The sequence below is a fragment of the Silurus meridionalis genome, chromosome 21, assembly GCF_014805685.1.
Source record: "Silurus meridionalis isolate SWU-2019-XX chromosome 21, ASM1480568v1, whole genome shotgun sequence".
NCBI lineage: Eukaryota > Metazoa > Chordata > Actinopteri > Siluriformes > Siluridae > Silurus > Silurus meridionalis.
Window position 1 is genome coordinate 17435078 of NC_060904.1, and position 17621 is coordinate 17452698.

Consider the following 17621-nt stretch of genomic DNA (forward strand, 5'->3'; position numbering starts at 1 on the left):
TACATCATTTACATTTTTATTTAGTGACATGTTCGAAATCACACAGTGCTCAAACACTACTGTACAGAAAACCTCTGCTCTCCAAAAACTATTCAAATTATTAGATTGCAGTCAAAGTGTTGAAAGTTCACGTAATTAGTATCTGATCAGTCAAGTCCTGATTTGAGTTTTCTGCCATGGTTCTGTCATGTTTGGACCCTCCGAGGCACGCCGGGCTCTTGTCCAGACTCGGGTTGCTGCTCCACTGCTCAGGAGTCTTGGCCTGGATGGCGAGAGCGTGAACGCTGGTGCTCAGCTCGTGACTCAGGGTCTCGTTGACCAGGCGGTGGCGCTGCAGCAGGGACAAGCCCTCGAAACGAGAGCTCACCACCAACACCCTGAAGTGAGACTCGGAACCTGGGGGCACGGCGTGCATGTGGCTCTCGTTCAGAACCTCCAGGTGCTCCGGCTCGAGAGCCCGAGTCAGTTTGGTGCTAATGGAGGCTTCGACTGGGCGATTGGGAGCAGCCTCCATGGGATGAGATGATCTAGATGAGTAGAGAGTGACGGAGGAGGAACGGATGAAGCGGCGGACATGGACCAGCATCGGGAGCGAGGAGGGAGACGATGGCCACAGCAGACCTGCGAGCATGATTATAACTTCTTATAAAGATCAGAGAGATTCCATTAACGAGAGGGAAAAAATCCACCCTGGACGACCTGCATGTTCATCTGCAGTATAGTCAAAGATCACTTTTGTTTCCTACATTACCCACAATGCTGTTCAGCTGCCTTCTGATGCAGTCAGATTTAGCTGTTTCACCTCTGCCTTACGAGAGAAATGCAGCAGCGCTTTACTGAAGAGCTTTTACTTTTATACTCATACCTACTGATGAGTCGTTCATTTAGAACGAGTCTTTAATGTGACTCAGAAGAACGAGTCGTCTTAAAGTGATTCGTTCGTTTTTTTACTGGATGAAAACAGAAATGAATCGTTTCTCTCTCGACTCTTCAAGTCAAAGTCATGCATTCTTTTTATCACGTGACTCACATATACGCTATTCATCGCATTACTTTGAAAAATGTAACATTTTATTTGATATCTGATCAAAAGGAATCAAATGAACTCAACGATTCAACAAAAGATTTGGTCATTTTGATGAACGAGATTCAAAGAACCGAGTCACTAAAATGATCCGAACTCCCACACACAGAACACAACACAACACAACACAACACAACACAACACAACACAACACAACACAACACAACACAACCCCCTTAACGTAACACTGAACTGCACTCTGGACTCCAACACTTGTCATTTTGTTTTAATGAGCACACATTGAAGCGGTGGCTGGTATCTTTTAGAAATGACTCTCTTTTTTAAAATGTCATTGTAACACTGTTTTAGTGATGACACTGCACCCTTCATGACGTCATAGTGGGACACATGCAAGCGAGCGAGACCACCAAATAAAAATATAAGCATCAGCACAAAAATCATTTCAAACATCACATATATTTCAGTATAAACCCCATGTCTGAGGGTGAAGTTTTCCTGTAATTTCATTCTACTTTGAAAACGAGCTTTTAATATTCACACCTTTAATGCAGCTAAATATTTAAATAAAGCAAATAAATGGTCACACTCTTACCTTACTGTAACACACTGCTTCTGCTTCTTCTGACCGACACACACACACACTGTCAAATCGTGTTTCCGGTACGGATCGAATAATGGCACACACTCAAAACACGAAACACGTGGGCGGGTCTTCTTCTGTGCTGCGGCGCCAAAAAATAAAGCGCAATCGTGCCACCTACTGGCCATGAAAGGAATCTGATCAACAAAAGTGTCAACATAGTTTAACATTCTGGTTAGGTATAATGTGTAAAAAAAAAAAAAAGTTATAGTACATACAATCTGCCCATGTGCTTGGATGCACACAAGAATCATGGGCAGGAAGATCTATATATATACACACACACACAATATCTCACAAAAGTGAGTACACCACTTACATTTCAGAATCTATTGCAGTAGATGTAGTGAAAGGACAATACTGCAGAAATGAAACTTGGATATATTTTAGAGTATCAATGAGCAGTTTGTATATCAGTACAGATTTACTGTCCTCTGAAAATAACTTAATATTCAGCCATTATTGTCTAAATAACTGGCAACAAAAGTGAGTACACCCTAAGTGATAACAGCTGTACGTCATGTAAACATGCAAACCCACATGTCCTCTTCATTATGTTCATGTTTTTGTCTGCTTGTCAGAACCATAAAAATTTGTGTATCTTGTATTGGAGCAGGTCGAATGTTGTACTTTAAGTCCAATTCTCTAATCCTGACCACTGGAGCTTCAACATGGACCTCACTGTAAAGAATCTTTGAGGATTTGAGAATTAGAATTGTTGCTCTCCACAAAGATGCCGTGGCTGTAAAAGGATCAGTAACACCCTGAAACTGAGTTACAGTACATTGGTCAGGGTCATACAGAGGTTTTCCAAGACGGGTTCCACTGGGAACAGACCTCACAAGGGTCCATCAAAGAAGTCGAGTCCTTGTGCTGTGTGTCAGGTGCAGAAGCTGTTTAAAAAAAAACAAGACGCATGAGTGCTGCAGCATTGCTTTAGAGGTTGCAGAAGCGGAAGATCCGCTCGTCAGTGCTCAGACAATACACCACACACTGCCACAAGTCGGTTTGCAGGCTATCGTCCCGAAAGGAGCCTCTTCTGTAGCTGCTCACAAGAAAACCCTCAAACAGTTTGCTGAAGAAAACCTGTCCAACAGCATGAATTACTGGAACCATGTCCTGTGGTCTGATGAGACGTAGATAAGCTTGTTTGGCTCAGATGGTGTCAGGCATGTGTGGTGACATCCTGGTGAGGAGAACCAAGAATATTGTGTCTTGCCTACAGTGAAGCATGGTGGTGGTAGCATCATAGTCTGCTTTACACAGATAATGTGGTGATTAAAAGTAAATATGTTTTTTATAAGTAAGTTTGTCCCTGATGAGCAAGCCGGTGGCGACTGTGGCAAGGAAAAACTCCCCGAGATGACATAAGGAAGAAACCTTGAGAGGAACCAGACTCAAGAGGGAACCCATCCTCATCTCATCTCTTCTGCTATGACTGGTTGATTTCATCATTGCATATTGAGGTGCATGTGTTCCTAATTAGTTGTTTTTCTTTCCTTCACCTGTACAACTGGATTCATCCTCCTTTTTAAATCCATCTAGCATATTATTTACAGAATTTAGATCAAGTATATTCAAGGGCAAAAATGTCTATAGGGCCTCATTAAATAGCCATTTTTTAGACTAATTAATACATTTTGTTCAGGTCAATAACTGCAATGCAAATCATTTTATCTCCATGACAGGTTTATTTTTCATACGTAGGTTTTTATTTCATCGACAGGCCGTGATTGGGCTGCGTGGTTGCAGTAAAATTCCCAGCATGGCTGAAAAAGTCCACGCACACACACACACACACACACACACACACACACACACACACAAACACACACACGGAAATACACAACCATTTTGGCGTCACATTAAAACAGTCTCCATATTAAATGATCACGTCATTTCCATGTACAAAAAAATCCAACGCAAGCACGAAATGAACGACGTACACCAGCACTCGATTTCTCAGGTTAAACCTTTTTTTTTGTCTTTTTTTTTTTTTTTTACCACGATTTTTTTTATTATAGTTGCACATATTTATACTTTTACATACAAACAACTACAACCTCTACAGCACAGTACAATGATAAGGTGATAAACTCCATCACATTTGAATCATGGCGATACATCTGAATTCGACAAAAGCATCAGAAAAGTTCTGTGGTATATCTGGAGAACGAGAAGAGACACTTGCCTTGTACAGGCGAGATTTTATACAGCGATTTTTTTCTCAATATGTTTTCATCACTACGCAAATTTCAGTTTTAGTGTGCTTTCATTATCCCAATAATCAAACGTGTTCGAGTGTAGGTACAGGGTAATAAATGGGAAAAGCGGGCGGAGCCAAGAAACACATCAGTCACTTATTGCTTTGATTTCTTTTTGCACACACGATCGACTGCGACAAAGTGAGTGCTTTTTTTTCTTCTTCGGAAAAATACAAAAAGACCCTGTAACAAAAGACGTTCAAATGAAACAAACAAACAAAACAAAACAACCTGAACGGGCAAAACTCACAAAAACCTTGATTACTTTTATATATATATTTTTGTAACATACAAATAGATCATGATGTCACTGAGATCGATTAATTCAGCAGTTGGACAGCGTACAACAGCGCTATCGACATCATAGTGTGGAGAAGGATGGAGAACAACAATAAGACACGCGCTGTACAACAACGTTTCCGTGAATTTGTGGATGCTGAGAAGTTTCGCTTCACCGACTTGGCAGTGACTAAAGCGCAGACGGAGATGTTGTAGATGTGCTTCTCGTACACAAACCTCACACGTTCTTTTTTCTTTTCTTTTTTTTTTAGACTCTTAAATTTCACACATCTTTCATTAGTCCACATATAGGTTTTGGATTTTTATTCTCATGATCTTCAGTTTCAGGACACGACCTGCTTAAACACCCACGTTGCACTTTATTTTGTCTGCGAAATTGTGGGGTTTTTTTCCCCCTGATCTTTTAGTGACTTAATAATTGTGCTCATTGATCAGATTATAAGTGCAGGACAATATTTCTGCCTGCAGCCTAAAAGGTGGTTGGTCCCTGTTCAGGTTTTTGACCTTCGCTGACCTGCTGAGCTCCTGACTGGCTCGCCAATAAAAATTTGTGCTTCGCTCTGTATAAGTGCATTTGCCAAATGCCATACAATGTAAATCTAAGCACTGATATGGTTTGTAATGAATTTAACTTCATTCGAGTTTCTGAAAAATAAACAGATACGTTCCTGAACCCTGCCCAGGATCAAACATTTTAGTGGATGAATAAATAAACGTTATAAACATCGCATTAACCCGCAAGAGGAACCTGCTGCATCCAGTGTGCAGGAATAAGGGTGTCGCACCCTGAAGGTGGTACCCTGAAGAACCTTTAATACCTAAATGCATGCAGTTTACCTGTAAAGCTTTACTTGTGACTAAAGAACAAATTGCAAATTGCAAATGAGTGTATTCCCAGTGTAAAGCAGCAATAAGGTACAGTTCAGTACTACTGGCTCTGAGTGTTTCTTTCTCCCACAAGCTTCATATCTATCACATCTTGTTCTTGCTGATGAACACTGTCACAAATGACGATGTGAATCCTCTCTGGATTTATACTGGCATCCACAAAAAAAAGCTTTTGTTTGTTTCTTTTTGCACTAGAAACAGTAGATGAAGCTCAGAGAGAGAGAGAGGAGCGGAAGTAGAAACTGCAGATTATAATGCGATCTGGTCAAGAGCAGATTGGAGATGTTCTCAGATTGTGCTTCAAAAATCGTTTGCGATGACGTCGTGAAATTTAGCATGAGCTTGATGAGAAAATGAAGGAGAGCCTCTTAGAGTTCTCTTATAGAGTTTATGTTTTTCATACTGAGTGCATCTAAAATATGGCTGCTATCCTACAAAATGGCAGTAAAGAAGAAGAGCGTCACCTGCAAACCGAAGCATTTTATTTTGTATTTATTTAATTGTTCGTTTGTTGGATTTTTGCTAAACGATCCGTAGATTCTCTCTGTATTAAAAGCTTCTAAATCTATAATAGTTTCGGGGGTTTTTTTTGTTGTGACGACGTCAACGACGATTAAAAGAAAAGTTCACCCTGCCCCTGAAGTTACAGACATCCAAAGTAAAAAATGCTATAAAACCAAAAAGTCTTTTATAAATAAATAATAAATAAAGGCAAATCTGTGGAACACTTGTTTCACGTTTTCACATGCAAGCACATTCACACACACATGTACACACACACATAAATTTATATATATATATATATATATATATATATATATATATATATATATATATATATATATATATATATATATATATACACCTACAGGTACAGCATCATCATGATCACCGTTATAATGGTCGAAAGAACAGGAAAAAAAAACCGTATGGAAAGTTGCGTCACTGATGTGACCATGATGCGCAGATTCAATTTCTATTGACTTGTTCTGTCTGAATATTGTCTACTTAAAAATATTACCTTAGCAAACTGATAAATATATATAAATAAATATATATATATATATATATATATATATATATATATATATATATATATATATATACAGACATCGAGTAAAACCAATCTAAGACATTATGGTACTATTTTACTGGAAACTGAACCGGTTTCAGAACCTGAAATGTTTTTCCTCTTAAATATATTTATAATATTTATATATAGAATATGAGCTATTAGTGTGTTCAGGACAGACAGACTGTAACTGTATATTTATATTCAATACAGCATTTACATCAGTTTTCAAAATAAACCTAAACCTTTTATTACGCTTTGATAGTCTTTTCTAATCATCTTGTGCTAAATCAGTTTTTTTTCCCCCTCAGGTTTTCTGTCATTTCTTCCCCATAAAAGAAAAATAGGAAACATTGTTTTGTTTTGTTTTGTTTTTTCTCCATCGAGAAATTGTGAATTTCCAAAAACCCTAGGAAAAGAACGATGGGTCGTAACTACTGAACGGCTGAAACACAAATCACGTGAATGCACAGTAGGTCGTCACGTCATGGACCGGAGATGATGTCGATGGGGTGCCCTTACATTTTTTCATACTGTTAATTTTGCTACTCTTCATTATGTTTATCGTACACAAATGCCTCCAGTGAAACCAATTTTTTCTGAGAGATTCCTTTCTGTAGGTAGCTATGATAGTTATATATATGTATTTTTACTTGGACCTTTCAAGCGATTTCAACAGTCGCTCGTGAAAAAAAACTAATCTCAGGACATCGTGAGCAGAAGAAAAACAACGACGACAACCAACAAACACCGACGACAACCAGGACCAAACACTGAGCAAACACTGTTCGTGCAGAAAAGATCTACCCACTGACTGACGACACGTGCTGACCTCACCGTAACGCCGTGGACCGAGATTAAAGGGCAAAAAACTCTTCACTGGCTGGTTAACAAATTCACGAACTATAAAACAATCTGGAATGTGTTTAAAATGGCAGTTGTTTACACACACACACACACACACACACACACACACACACACACACACACACACATGACCTCTGTTCTCCCTAAGTATGCTGATTATCGGGGTCAGGACTGCGCCGCTTGATGGTACAGATATGTCAAATCAAATGTGAAAGTTTTATGTAAAACCTGATCTGATTTGATCTGATGAATGGATGAGATGATGATTAAGATGTTTGTTGTTTTTTTTTTTTTTTAAATATGAAGGGGATATTTTTACCGTCTATAAATCCAAATCTGACAAAATGTGTGATTGATTTGGGGATCGGGATCACACTGCAGGGGGATTCACCCTAATTCGACGCTGCCACCTGCTGGCACGGAGGCCACACTATTGAAGCACCTGCCCCCTCGTCTCCGGGAGCTTCATGGCCAAGAAGCTGCCGGTTGCCAACGCGCCTGAGGCGAACAGGATGGGCACGGCTTTGGTGATGCCCACAAACGACTGGAAGATGCTGATCCCCAGCACGGCGGCAAGCTTGCACAGGGCATTCAGGAATCCGAAAGCTGTAGTTCTGTGGGAAATATGAAGAGCGACGTGAGTTCCTAATGTAATCTTTCACCTGGTTCAAAACAGCTTTATAGGCAACATTATTGCCGTAAAAAGCCAATGGTATGAGAAATTCTATCACACCAAGCAGTTAAGTATCAAATGTAAGTATTAGATAACCTGTTTGTGATATAATTTAATAAAATTTAATAGGATCCGTAATAATAATAACAATAAAACAGCAAACTCGACCCATTAAAGTGAGGTAAAAATCCTTACAGTAATCCCACCAGGTTAGATAATGTTAGTTAGCTAGCTACGATCAACAATTGAGATTATTAGTATTTATAAACATGACTTAAAGCACGCTATTGCATATTAGTTATCATGCTAGGATTAGCAGTGAAAAAAACTGATGACCTCAAATTAAATCTGTTTAGCACATATTAGTTATCATGCTAGGATTAGCATTGAAGAACATTTGTGACTAGCCACAACCCTGTTCATGTTTACTAAGATAAGCTTCTAAACCCTATCAAGAGAGCATAAAGCTAGCATCCTAAAATTAGCACTTTAGATCAACATTTATGAAAAAATCTTAAAAATCCTGTCAGGAAAGTTTATAGTAACTAGCTGCATATGCTAAATGTCTAAATCCTGTCAGGATAGCAATTAAACAAGCAACCATAAAATAACAGTTTATATCCTCAACATTTATGAAAATGTATTCAAAAGCCCTGTCAGACCTCCTGTCAGATTAGCATATATTTTGCTAAGACTAGCAGTGGAGAACATCTGAGACATAAATAAAACCTCAAAAATCCTGTCAGGAAAGATTGTTACTTAGTAGTCAAATGTCTTCTGCAGTTTCACGGCAATCATAGATCATTCAATTAGATAGATACAAATAACACGTGTGGTATTGAGGTAATAAACTTGGGTGTACGATGATGGCACCTATCGAATCATAGGATATGACACAAATGTATAGAAGAATAAAAGGCTTCAGCATGCACTAATAGCACAGAACACCATCATCATCAACTTTGGAGGAAGAAAAGAATATTGAGCTAGTCACAAGGAGGCGCTGTGTGACACAAAGAAGCTGGCACTGTAAGTCATGGCACATCTTCATACAAATGTCTATTACTCTGTGGCAGGGCTGCTGAGATTACAGATGTACTGAATGAGAATTTTCAGACCTTCCCCTAGAGCACTGTGAAGAGGAGGTGATACTGCGGTGGTTATGCACCAAACCCACTGAGAATCATTCAGTACACTTATAACTATATCTAATATGAGTTTATTGTAATAAAAACCTGGTCACAATAATGATCTTATAAGCCTTCAATTATTAACCAGAACTGGATCAATTAATCCAATTAAGACAGAAATTTGATCAACAGAAAACAAATTTACCTCTTATCAGATGGGTAAAGTTCTACCGTAAGAACATCCAAAGCATTCCAAGATGCAATGCTGATCCCCCCGAACAGACAGAGCAGGGCGATCATGGCCGATTCGCTGTTCCCAAACGACAGGAAGAAACAGCTGACACAGGAGATCACGCTGGAGCCGGCTACAGGAGAGCAGGATGTTCAGCTGACATCCACCACACACTAATAAAACAAATGAAACTCTTTCGCTCACCCAGCATCCTCAGGCGTCCGATTTTGTCCATGAGCAGAGCGGACACGATGTTCCCAGGCAGGACAGCCAGAGTGCCCAGAAAACTGACAAAGTAGATCATGTAGGCGTTGTTATCATCGCTGAAGTCCAGAAGGCAGCCCTCTTTGTTATGCAGGAAGGTGCTGTTGAGGAGGCGGCTGTTGATCAGCCTGTACTTAAACAAATCTGAAAGAAAGAAAGTAAACGATTTAGAAAACGATGAGTTGCTCAGTCTGCTCAGGTGATTGTTCAGTCTCTTGTTATTTCCAGACTGGACTACTGCAGCTCTCTGCTGGCAGATCTTCCTCGTCCACTGCAAATAATCCAATACGCAGCTGCGGGTGTTCAACCTGCACAAGTTCTCCCACACCACCCCACTGCTGCTCCCTTCACTGGCTTCCAGTAGCTGCACGCATCAGATTTAAAACACTGATGCTTGCCTAAAAGGCCAAAAATAGACCAGCACCATCTTACCTCAGAGACCTCATCACACATCACACTGCACCACGCTGTCTGGGATCCTCCAGCACTGCTCGACTGGTACCACCTTTTCTCAGGGGAAGAGGTAAGTATACCTCAAAGCTCTTCTCTGTTTGGCACAAAGGAGGTGGAATGAACTTCCTCTAGGTGTCTAAACAGTGGAGTCCCTGGCTATCTTCAAGCGATGGGTAAAGGCCTTCATCTTCCTGAAACACCTAAACTAACACTTTTCCAGGTTTGCTTTGTCTGTTATTAAAAAACCTCTCAACAGAGTTGTATGCTGATTTCTTGATTTCTGATATCTTAAGTTTGTAATTGCATACCAGTGTAGACTTAGAACTTCGCTCAGGACACGGGCTTCTGCTGAATGATATGAATGTAAATGTAAGTGTAATGAGTTGCCAATAAACATCAAGTAGGGCAAGAAATGAGAGCTAATATCAGTAGGGATCGGTGATCATCATATGCCTGTTAAGTGCACCAATGTTCTGAACTATAAGATCACTGAACAATTATTGGCCACATTGGCATTATAATACACTTCGTATGATGAATTTAATTCATCATTTTGACCATCATTTAGTTTTGCAGCTGTGAGCTGATAGTCAAGTGTAGATTTTGTTAGCTTTAAAATTAAGACCAGCTAATAAAAGTCTGTAAATAGTAGAGGTGTAACGTACACGTGAATGAAGGACGGAAGGAATATAATCATTCCCTAAATTATGATTAAATAAGTAGAACAGTTAAGTAGAAAATTAAACATTAAATGTAAAACACACGCATTAATATACACATGTGTATTACCCAAAAAGGACTTTATACCAATTTAATTAATTTCTCAATTTAATCATTAAAAAAGTGTATCGCATTAATTTGATTTATTCTACTTTATTTTTATTTAAACCAAGCAGTCATTTTATTTACAATTGTTTTGTAAACTGTTGATGTTTACAAATGTTAATAATAATAAGCTGCATTAATAAAATAAAAAAAAACGACAAGCAATTTTACGTTGTGCAATGAACCGAACCGTGTCTTAAACACAGAGGTACGTCCTGAACCGTTACTTTTGTCAAGCATTAGACCTCTAATGAATAGTATTCACATATACATACAATAAGCAAGAATTTATCAACGTTGGCATAACGTGAGATTTATGTTATTATTAGCAAGGTTAGCTCCTCTGAACATGAAAACGGCACCCTTTAATGATAAGAATGCTCTCAGATTTCTATGAAACTCGATGCTTTCTCACAGCAGCAACACTCGCATTTGGCATTCTTGAACAGACAGAAAAGCAGACAGTGTTGCTAGGATACCTGAAACCTTTCCCTCCGCATTGCACGCTTTCACTGAATGAGGTCATTTTGACTGATGGTGGAACGCATCGCCTGGCTGTCCACCATTCAGTGATTGTACACCTCAGAGATCGAGGTCTTTTAGATTCTACAGTGTGTGATTTTTTCAGGTAAATACAGCAGCCTGAAGGGGATTTAGGATACTGATGGGAAACCAAAGGCAGAAATGGATGTGCTTGGAAATAAAAATAAAAAAGCCCTCATTCTGACCTGTGTTGTAGAAGAGGGTAGCGATGAAAGTGCAGTTCTTGAAGAAGGTGTTGGTGGAGGTGATGTCCTCAAAGTAACACTCTTCAAACAGGGAGTCTTCGAATACCATGGACTTCATCTTGAGATTCAAAAACCTACAAAAAAGCCAGAAGGACGTTTTCATGCTCTCTGAAATTCTGTGAGAGCTTTGAGATTTGAAATGCATAATAATGAAACAATGCTGCGAACAGAATCCAAGTCACAGTGGAATTAATATATTGGAAATGACCCAAACCAAATCCAAATATTAAACCAGCTCTGACTAGGGCTCTTGTCTGGCATTTCATACTTCATAAGTACTACTACTTACTTGGTGTTGAAGTACTCTCCCTCACGATGGATCTGGTTCTCCAAGGTGAAGTTGAAGGTCATGTGCTCCACTTTCTGCTTGAGGAAGACTTTAGTGCGTGAGTTGTACTCCTGCTTTTGCAGGTATTTGATCATGTCAGGGAACCACACAGTCAGGCCGTAGTAGCTGTGAAGGAGAATAGTGAAGGACACTGATAAACGAGACACCTTGATACAAGCTAATCATTTATATCAATGGTAGAACAGTGGGTGGAACTTATTTTATGCTAAAATGAATAAAAATCCGAAATGCAAACCAAAAGCTTTTGCAATAGCTCACTATATCACTTAACATTTAGTGAGATGGCACTGCTAGCTTTAGATAATGTTTAATATTTGGAAGCTTAAACTGTTGCAATTTGGATGTTTGTGTTAAACAATGAAACATTTAACATCATACTAAACATCCTGTAGTGAACGTTCATGGATCGCCATTCTTCTAAATGTCTACCTGAACGACATGGAGAACCAGACTGCCATCATCATGTAGGTGACACGGCGGTACTCTGGATTGAAAACAGTCAAGAAGTTGCTCCAAACCTACACAAGCACAATGGAACCATATTCAGAATGTACAGATATATTAAAACACCACAGATTGTATTGAAGAGGCAACATAAAAGCTAGCATAATTTATCTGCTAATATTTTTGGCTACTCTGCTTATCAGGATTGCTAGGACTCTAATATCTATATGAAAGACCTGCCATTGTACTAATGCAAATATAATTTTGAAACCATCAATAAAATGTATTAAATTGTACTGCATTCTGGATTCAGATTGGTCAGATTATCTCGTGTCATGTAACAGTCTTTTACATTAGTTTGTAGTGCAGACTAATGCACTGATTTTACACATCATAGTAAAACTTGGTGGGCAGACCATGTTACAAACTCCAAACACTTCTGTACATGCTGTTATAAGTATATAATCAGTTTCAGATTGGTAACGGTAATCATTTATCTCTTGTACCTGATGAAACAGATTAACAAGCTTGAGCTTCCAGCGCTGGTGCCAGGCTGTGGTATCATCTCCCATATCCACCAGTTCATCCAACTGCTTCACGGTCTTAATGGTGGTCACCTGGATGTACAACAGCATTTGACATTTTATTCACCTGAACAGCATTTTATGATCATCTACAAGTTCATAACGCTAACTAACAAAACCGCAAACGCTGCTTATTCTCCCATCCTGAGCTTCCACTCAAACCAAGTAGCAGTATCCATGGCAACGCACAAAAAATTCTACATCAAACAGTAGTTTGATTATGTAATATATAACCAATTTAAATGTACATAATGTGTGGCACTTTGATCTCCACCAGTAGCAGATAAATGGAAACTCATTTGCACGATTGCATAATTAATATTGAAAGCATTTCAAATTCTCCCAACATTCGTTTTCTGAGCAAGTCACTGGTACTTACTGAGAAGACCCTCTCGGGGTAGCCCTTGGCCCTCATGTTGGTGTCATGAACTTGTTTCAGGATCATCCAGGCTTCATCGTGTTTCCGTTCTGGAATCAAAAGAGTCTTTTGACTTTAGGCTTGTTGGATTTTTTTCTGCTCGTTTCGATCATATAGTAAATCATTCTGATTTGAAGTGACCTGATCTACTCTGTTCTCTCCAGTCTGTTTGGGTTATTTATGGAATAAGAATGAGTTGAATCACTGACCTCCAGGTAGAAGCGTGGACTTTCCGGCATGGTGTTGAGAGCAGCGATGGCAGCCACCGAGGGCAAAGCGCACACCAAAACAAAGACTCTCCAGCTGTGGAACTGGTAGGCTGAGCCCATCTGGAAACTCCAGCCTGGTGAAGAATTAAGGGAAATTGCCATTGGACAGTAATGAAGGCTTGTGTAGTTGTGAATAATGGCAGGGTGGTAGGATTTAAAGGGTGAGGAAAGAGCTGTTGTCCTACTGGAGAACGATGGTTAAAGTAGACACTGTATAAATAACTGTTGAGGTACAAATTTTGTTCCATCATCTTACCATAAGGAGAGGATGCTGTTTGAATGGTTTTAATAGTCACTATAATGAGGGATGGTGGTAATTAAGAGAGTTATATATTCACCTCAGAGGGGCATGAAGGTATTTGAAAGATTTTGATAGTCACTATATTGGTGGATGATGTTATTTAAAGAATTTTCTTAGTCACTATAATGGGTGATGGTGGTATTTGAAGGGTTTTGATATTCAATATAGTGGAAAAGGATATTGTTGGAAGGCTTTTGATAATCACCATAATGAGGGATGGTGGTATTTAAAGGGATTGGATAATCACCATAATGAGATATGATGGTATTTGAACAATTTTAACATTTTTCTTTGTGTGGGATGATATTTAAAGACTTCACACAGTGAGGATAATGTTTTTAAATGGTTTTGGTGGTCAGGGCCATTTCTAGCATTGTTTGGTACTCTAGGTGAGATTATTGTCACCCTCCCCCAACATTGCTCCACCCCCACACCATACAAATCATTCACAACCTTTCATTAAAAAGGTTAAACACATTTAATAATCATTGCAAAATTGAGTGAATTTAAGTATGTAATGATAAACAGTATATTAAACTTCAGCAGAAAAACAGGTAAACGCTGCATGGGCACTCACTGGCGCCCCCAGTTGGTTGCGCCCTAGGCGACTGCCTTGTTTGCCGATGCCTGGTGGTAACCATAGTGGGTTGGTACTGGTATTCGAAGGGTTTCAATACATAGCATTGTAGTGAGATGAGGGTATTTCAACGAGTTTGAAAGTTACCACAGTGCTGTATGATTGTATATAAAGTGCTAACATAGCTACAAGTGTGCATACTGATGGTTTCATTAATGATTTTATATGTTACCTTTCAAATGGTAACAATAAACAATCATACAATATTTAAAGAGTTTTAAAGGGTACCATAGTGGGGTTGACAGTAATGTTAGGTGTTTGCATATTTACCGTAATGGGGGATGATGGCCCAGGCCATGGCTGAAGCATAGATACCCCCGATCATCCAGAACATGCAGAGCCAGCTTAAATGTTCACCACGCTTCTCCTGAGCCAAAAACTCAGAGTAGTATGAGAAGACTATAGGGATGGACCCTCCAATTCTAAAACCAGAAGGTAGGGATAGAAAAAAAACATTAAAATAAAAGTTTTATACTTTATATACTTACATCTATAAAATGAGCTCAGAGGTTGAGTAAGTTTATCCTTAATTTTATCAGAGTAAATAAGGTCTGTAATGTTATTTCAAGCACATCTTGGTTGGTATATATTTACCCAACACCAGAGAGTAGGCGGCAGAACAGGAAGGAGCTGTATCCTTGGACAAATGAGGAGAAGAAAGCAAAGACGCTGTTGATGGACAGAGAGATGAGCAGAGTCTGCCTGCGACCGATCCGATCAGCCAGGCCGCCCCACACAAAAGCACCTACCATCATGCCCAGGTAGACAATGAGTCCTGGGAGACAGAGAGAGACAGAGAGAGACAGAGAGAGAGAGTGAGAGCATTGGGCTAAATTAGGCATAACATAATGTTGCCTAGCAACCAATATGAACATTAATTCGAAAGAGGCCATGATGTTAAAACACAGCAAAGGAATCAAGTGTCTCTGAACTGAACCGGATGTGTACTTGTATGTAAAGAATTTTAAAACTCACTGCTAATGTAAAAAAGAAAAGTTTAAACCCTGATCCAGCACAGAAAAACTTGAAGATTACAGCAGCTTTATGGATTTTTGTGAAGTTTTGCTGAACACAGCTGAAATATGGCTCTGCATAAATGTGACTCGGGTTGCTTCTAATTGTGTGATTTGGGACGTGAGTCCATCAGTGAGTCACACAGGCAACAGCTCAGGATTCAGTGAGTTGAAAGCGTCTCTATCGACAATCTGTCACCATCCCTAACAGAGTCTGTCTTGCTGCCTGAGTGCTTTATTGATAATCTGGCTTCTTTTAAACCAGTCACATTTGTCAGGTTGTTACTCGAGCGGCTCAATCTGCTCACAAGAGCTTTCGAAAGACAGAAGAAAGACTGAAAGACTCCATTATCAACCTGGGAAAAAAAAAACGTTTACACTCATACAGTAGTATGAGCTATATATATACACACACACACACTCACAGAGCTCTCTTATTGTCTCGATCCTGATTGGTTAACCTCAGTTGATGATTATGGATAGTAGTGCTGCAGTAGATAAATGCTCTTCTAAAAGGTTATTATTTTCATAGTTTTAACTTCTTTGGTGTCGGTGCTTTGTAAATGTCACAAGTACAAATCAGAGCATCTTTTTTTTTTACTACTGCCCATAGAGGCAAAACCATATGTTAGATCTGAACGAATCACCTGGACGATTGATATTTGTTTAACACTATAACTGTAATCATTTGCTGAACCTGTTATAAGTGTAAAAATGCTGTTTTCTGAAATCATGGCGTATGTAAATTTAAATAGTGGCATAGTAAATTATTATGTTTATATGTCCTACAGTGAAGACAGTGAAGTGTTTTTCACACTTTATTTTGTCCTTAAGCCTTAATGAGAGCTACAGGAAGGATCGTGCCGGTGACTCAGACTGTAGAGTGTAGAGTTGGGAATTCGTTTGGCACGGCAGCTGACCATATTGTCATTCGCTCACCTTGACCACGAGAGCCAGGGATGATGAAGAGGAGAGAGATAGCCATCACCGCAATGCAGCAAAGAGTCTTTTCTCTCAGATAAGCCTCAATACGGCTCAATAATCTGTCCACTGTCCGTGGTTCTGATCAGTTCCCTCAACACCCTCCTGTCAGTCACGTGACAGATCTGAACTAAAACACGATGGACATGTCAGAAAGATCTGCCCTCCCTGGCACCTTATACACTGAGCTAGTGTGATGATATACTTGATTATCGGTTTAAATATTAATATTCTATCTGATGACTGTGTACACAAGCCAGCATATATAAAGGAAATCGAACAAGCAGGAGATCTTTTGAATACGGCTCCGAAAACCTCTTTAACACGTTAAAATCCCGGCTTATTTTTCCACTCCTTCCTAAATTGCAGATTTGCAGCAAATTGTACAGAGTGTAATCCTTTAAAATCACAGCTTATTATTCAGTTATTCGTCTGAAATTACTAACAGGAAAATGAGGGCAATATGGACATGCGTCTGAATTGACCAGCATGTCAAGAGCAGCCCCGGATTGTTTACGATTCAATTTCTTCTTGTATATCATTATTATTTGTATTATTATTATTACTATTATATTATAATCTGAGGTTTATTTTATTGCTGTTTATTTTATTGTTGCTGTAGATGAAGCTCATTCTTGATGTCTAGGTTTTGAAGACATGATTAGAATATCTCAATATCTCAACGCTTTAAAGAATTAAGCATGAGTTGAGCTTCAGGGTTGGAGAGTGAGAGGTTCCTACGCTTTTACTTTGAAGCCCCTCTGAGATTATGTCCACATTAATCCAGATCCAATCAAAAAGCGCTTCGAGGTTTTTCTTCAGGTTTTATCCCTGCATTCACACAGAGACAGCATTTCTCTGTGCTGTGGCCTGGGGGAAATCGAGATAATAAAGAAAAAAAGAATCGGTGATGCAGTTTTAGTCATGTGACCCATTCAAGATGGTGGACGATGTTATACTGCAGCTGCTGTATCCAGTTTGACTGGTGGAGATTAATGTCTCTTTGTACAACCTTCTAAAAAAATTTCACATTCACTCACAATCTTATCGATTTAAAAGGACACGAGTGACGGAAATGACTCAGGACGAAGACCTGACGCATACACAGTATAGCGATGTTACAGTGTGGATGAAAACGTTTGAAAAACGCCAGTGTATATGGAATTTTGATTAAAACATCTGGA

At 39.2% G+C, this 17621-nt stretch overlaps 2 protein-coding genes across 3 annotated transcripts in view; both read right to left on the minus strand.

The window, feature by feature from the left end:
- On the minus strand, window positions 1-1779 carry bola1 (bolA family member 1). 2 transcript variants are annotated; one of them, XM_046833701.1, is made up of 2 exons: window positions 1638-1779; window positions 1-621 (listed from the first exon to the last, which is right to left on the minus strand). In XM_046833701.1, exon 2 carries the CDS (start codon window positions 584-586, stop codon window positions 128-130), a length of 459 nt encoding a protein of 152 aa, XP_046689657.1. In that variant the 5' UTR covers window positions 587-621; window positions 1638-1779; the 3' UTR covers window positions 1-127. The 2 variants fall into 2 exon arrangements, with proteins under 2 accessions (XP_046689657.1, XP_046689656.1); XM_046833700.1 differs by lacking the exon at window positions 1638-1779 and having other exon boundaries at window positions 1-642.
- Window positions 1780-3353: 1574 nt separating this feature from the next.
- The window catches only part of sv2a (synaptic vesicle glycoprotein 2A), a 33266-nt gene continuing 18998 nt past the window's right edge, over window positions 3354-17621 (minus strand). Inside the window, exons 3-13 of the mRNA XM_046833702.1 lie at window positions 15038-15218; window positions 14714-14865; window positions 13442-13579; window positions 13198-13286; window positions 12741-12851; window positions 12220-12308; window positions 11731-11895; window positions 11382-11515; window positions 9316-9519; window positions 9085-9244; window positions 3354-7690 (exon numbers count right to left, since the gene is read on the minus strand). Of these exons, the coding sequence (XP_046689658.1) occupies window positions 7507-7690; window positions 9085-9244; window positions 9316-9519; window positions 11382-11515; window positions 11731-11895; window positions 12220-12308; window positions 12741-12851; window positions 13198-13286; window positions 13442-13579; window positions 14714-14865; window positions 15038-15218 (1607 nt within the window). The 3' untranslated portion in view covers window positions 3354-7506. The remainder of the gene's footprint in view (window positions 7691-9084; window positions 9245-9315; window positions 9520-11381; window positions 11516-11730; window positions 11896-12219; window positions 12309-12740; window positions 12852-13197; window positions 13287-13441; window positions 13580-14713; window positions 14866-15037; window positions 15219-17621) is intronic.

Coding starts and splice junctions, on each gene's coding strand:
- bola1 (XM_046833700.1), bottom strand. CDS start 631: ATGCTCGCAGGTCTGCTGTGGCCATCGTCTCCCTCCTCGCTCCCGATG.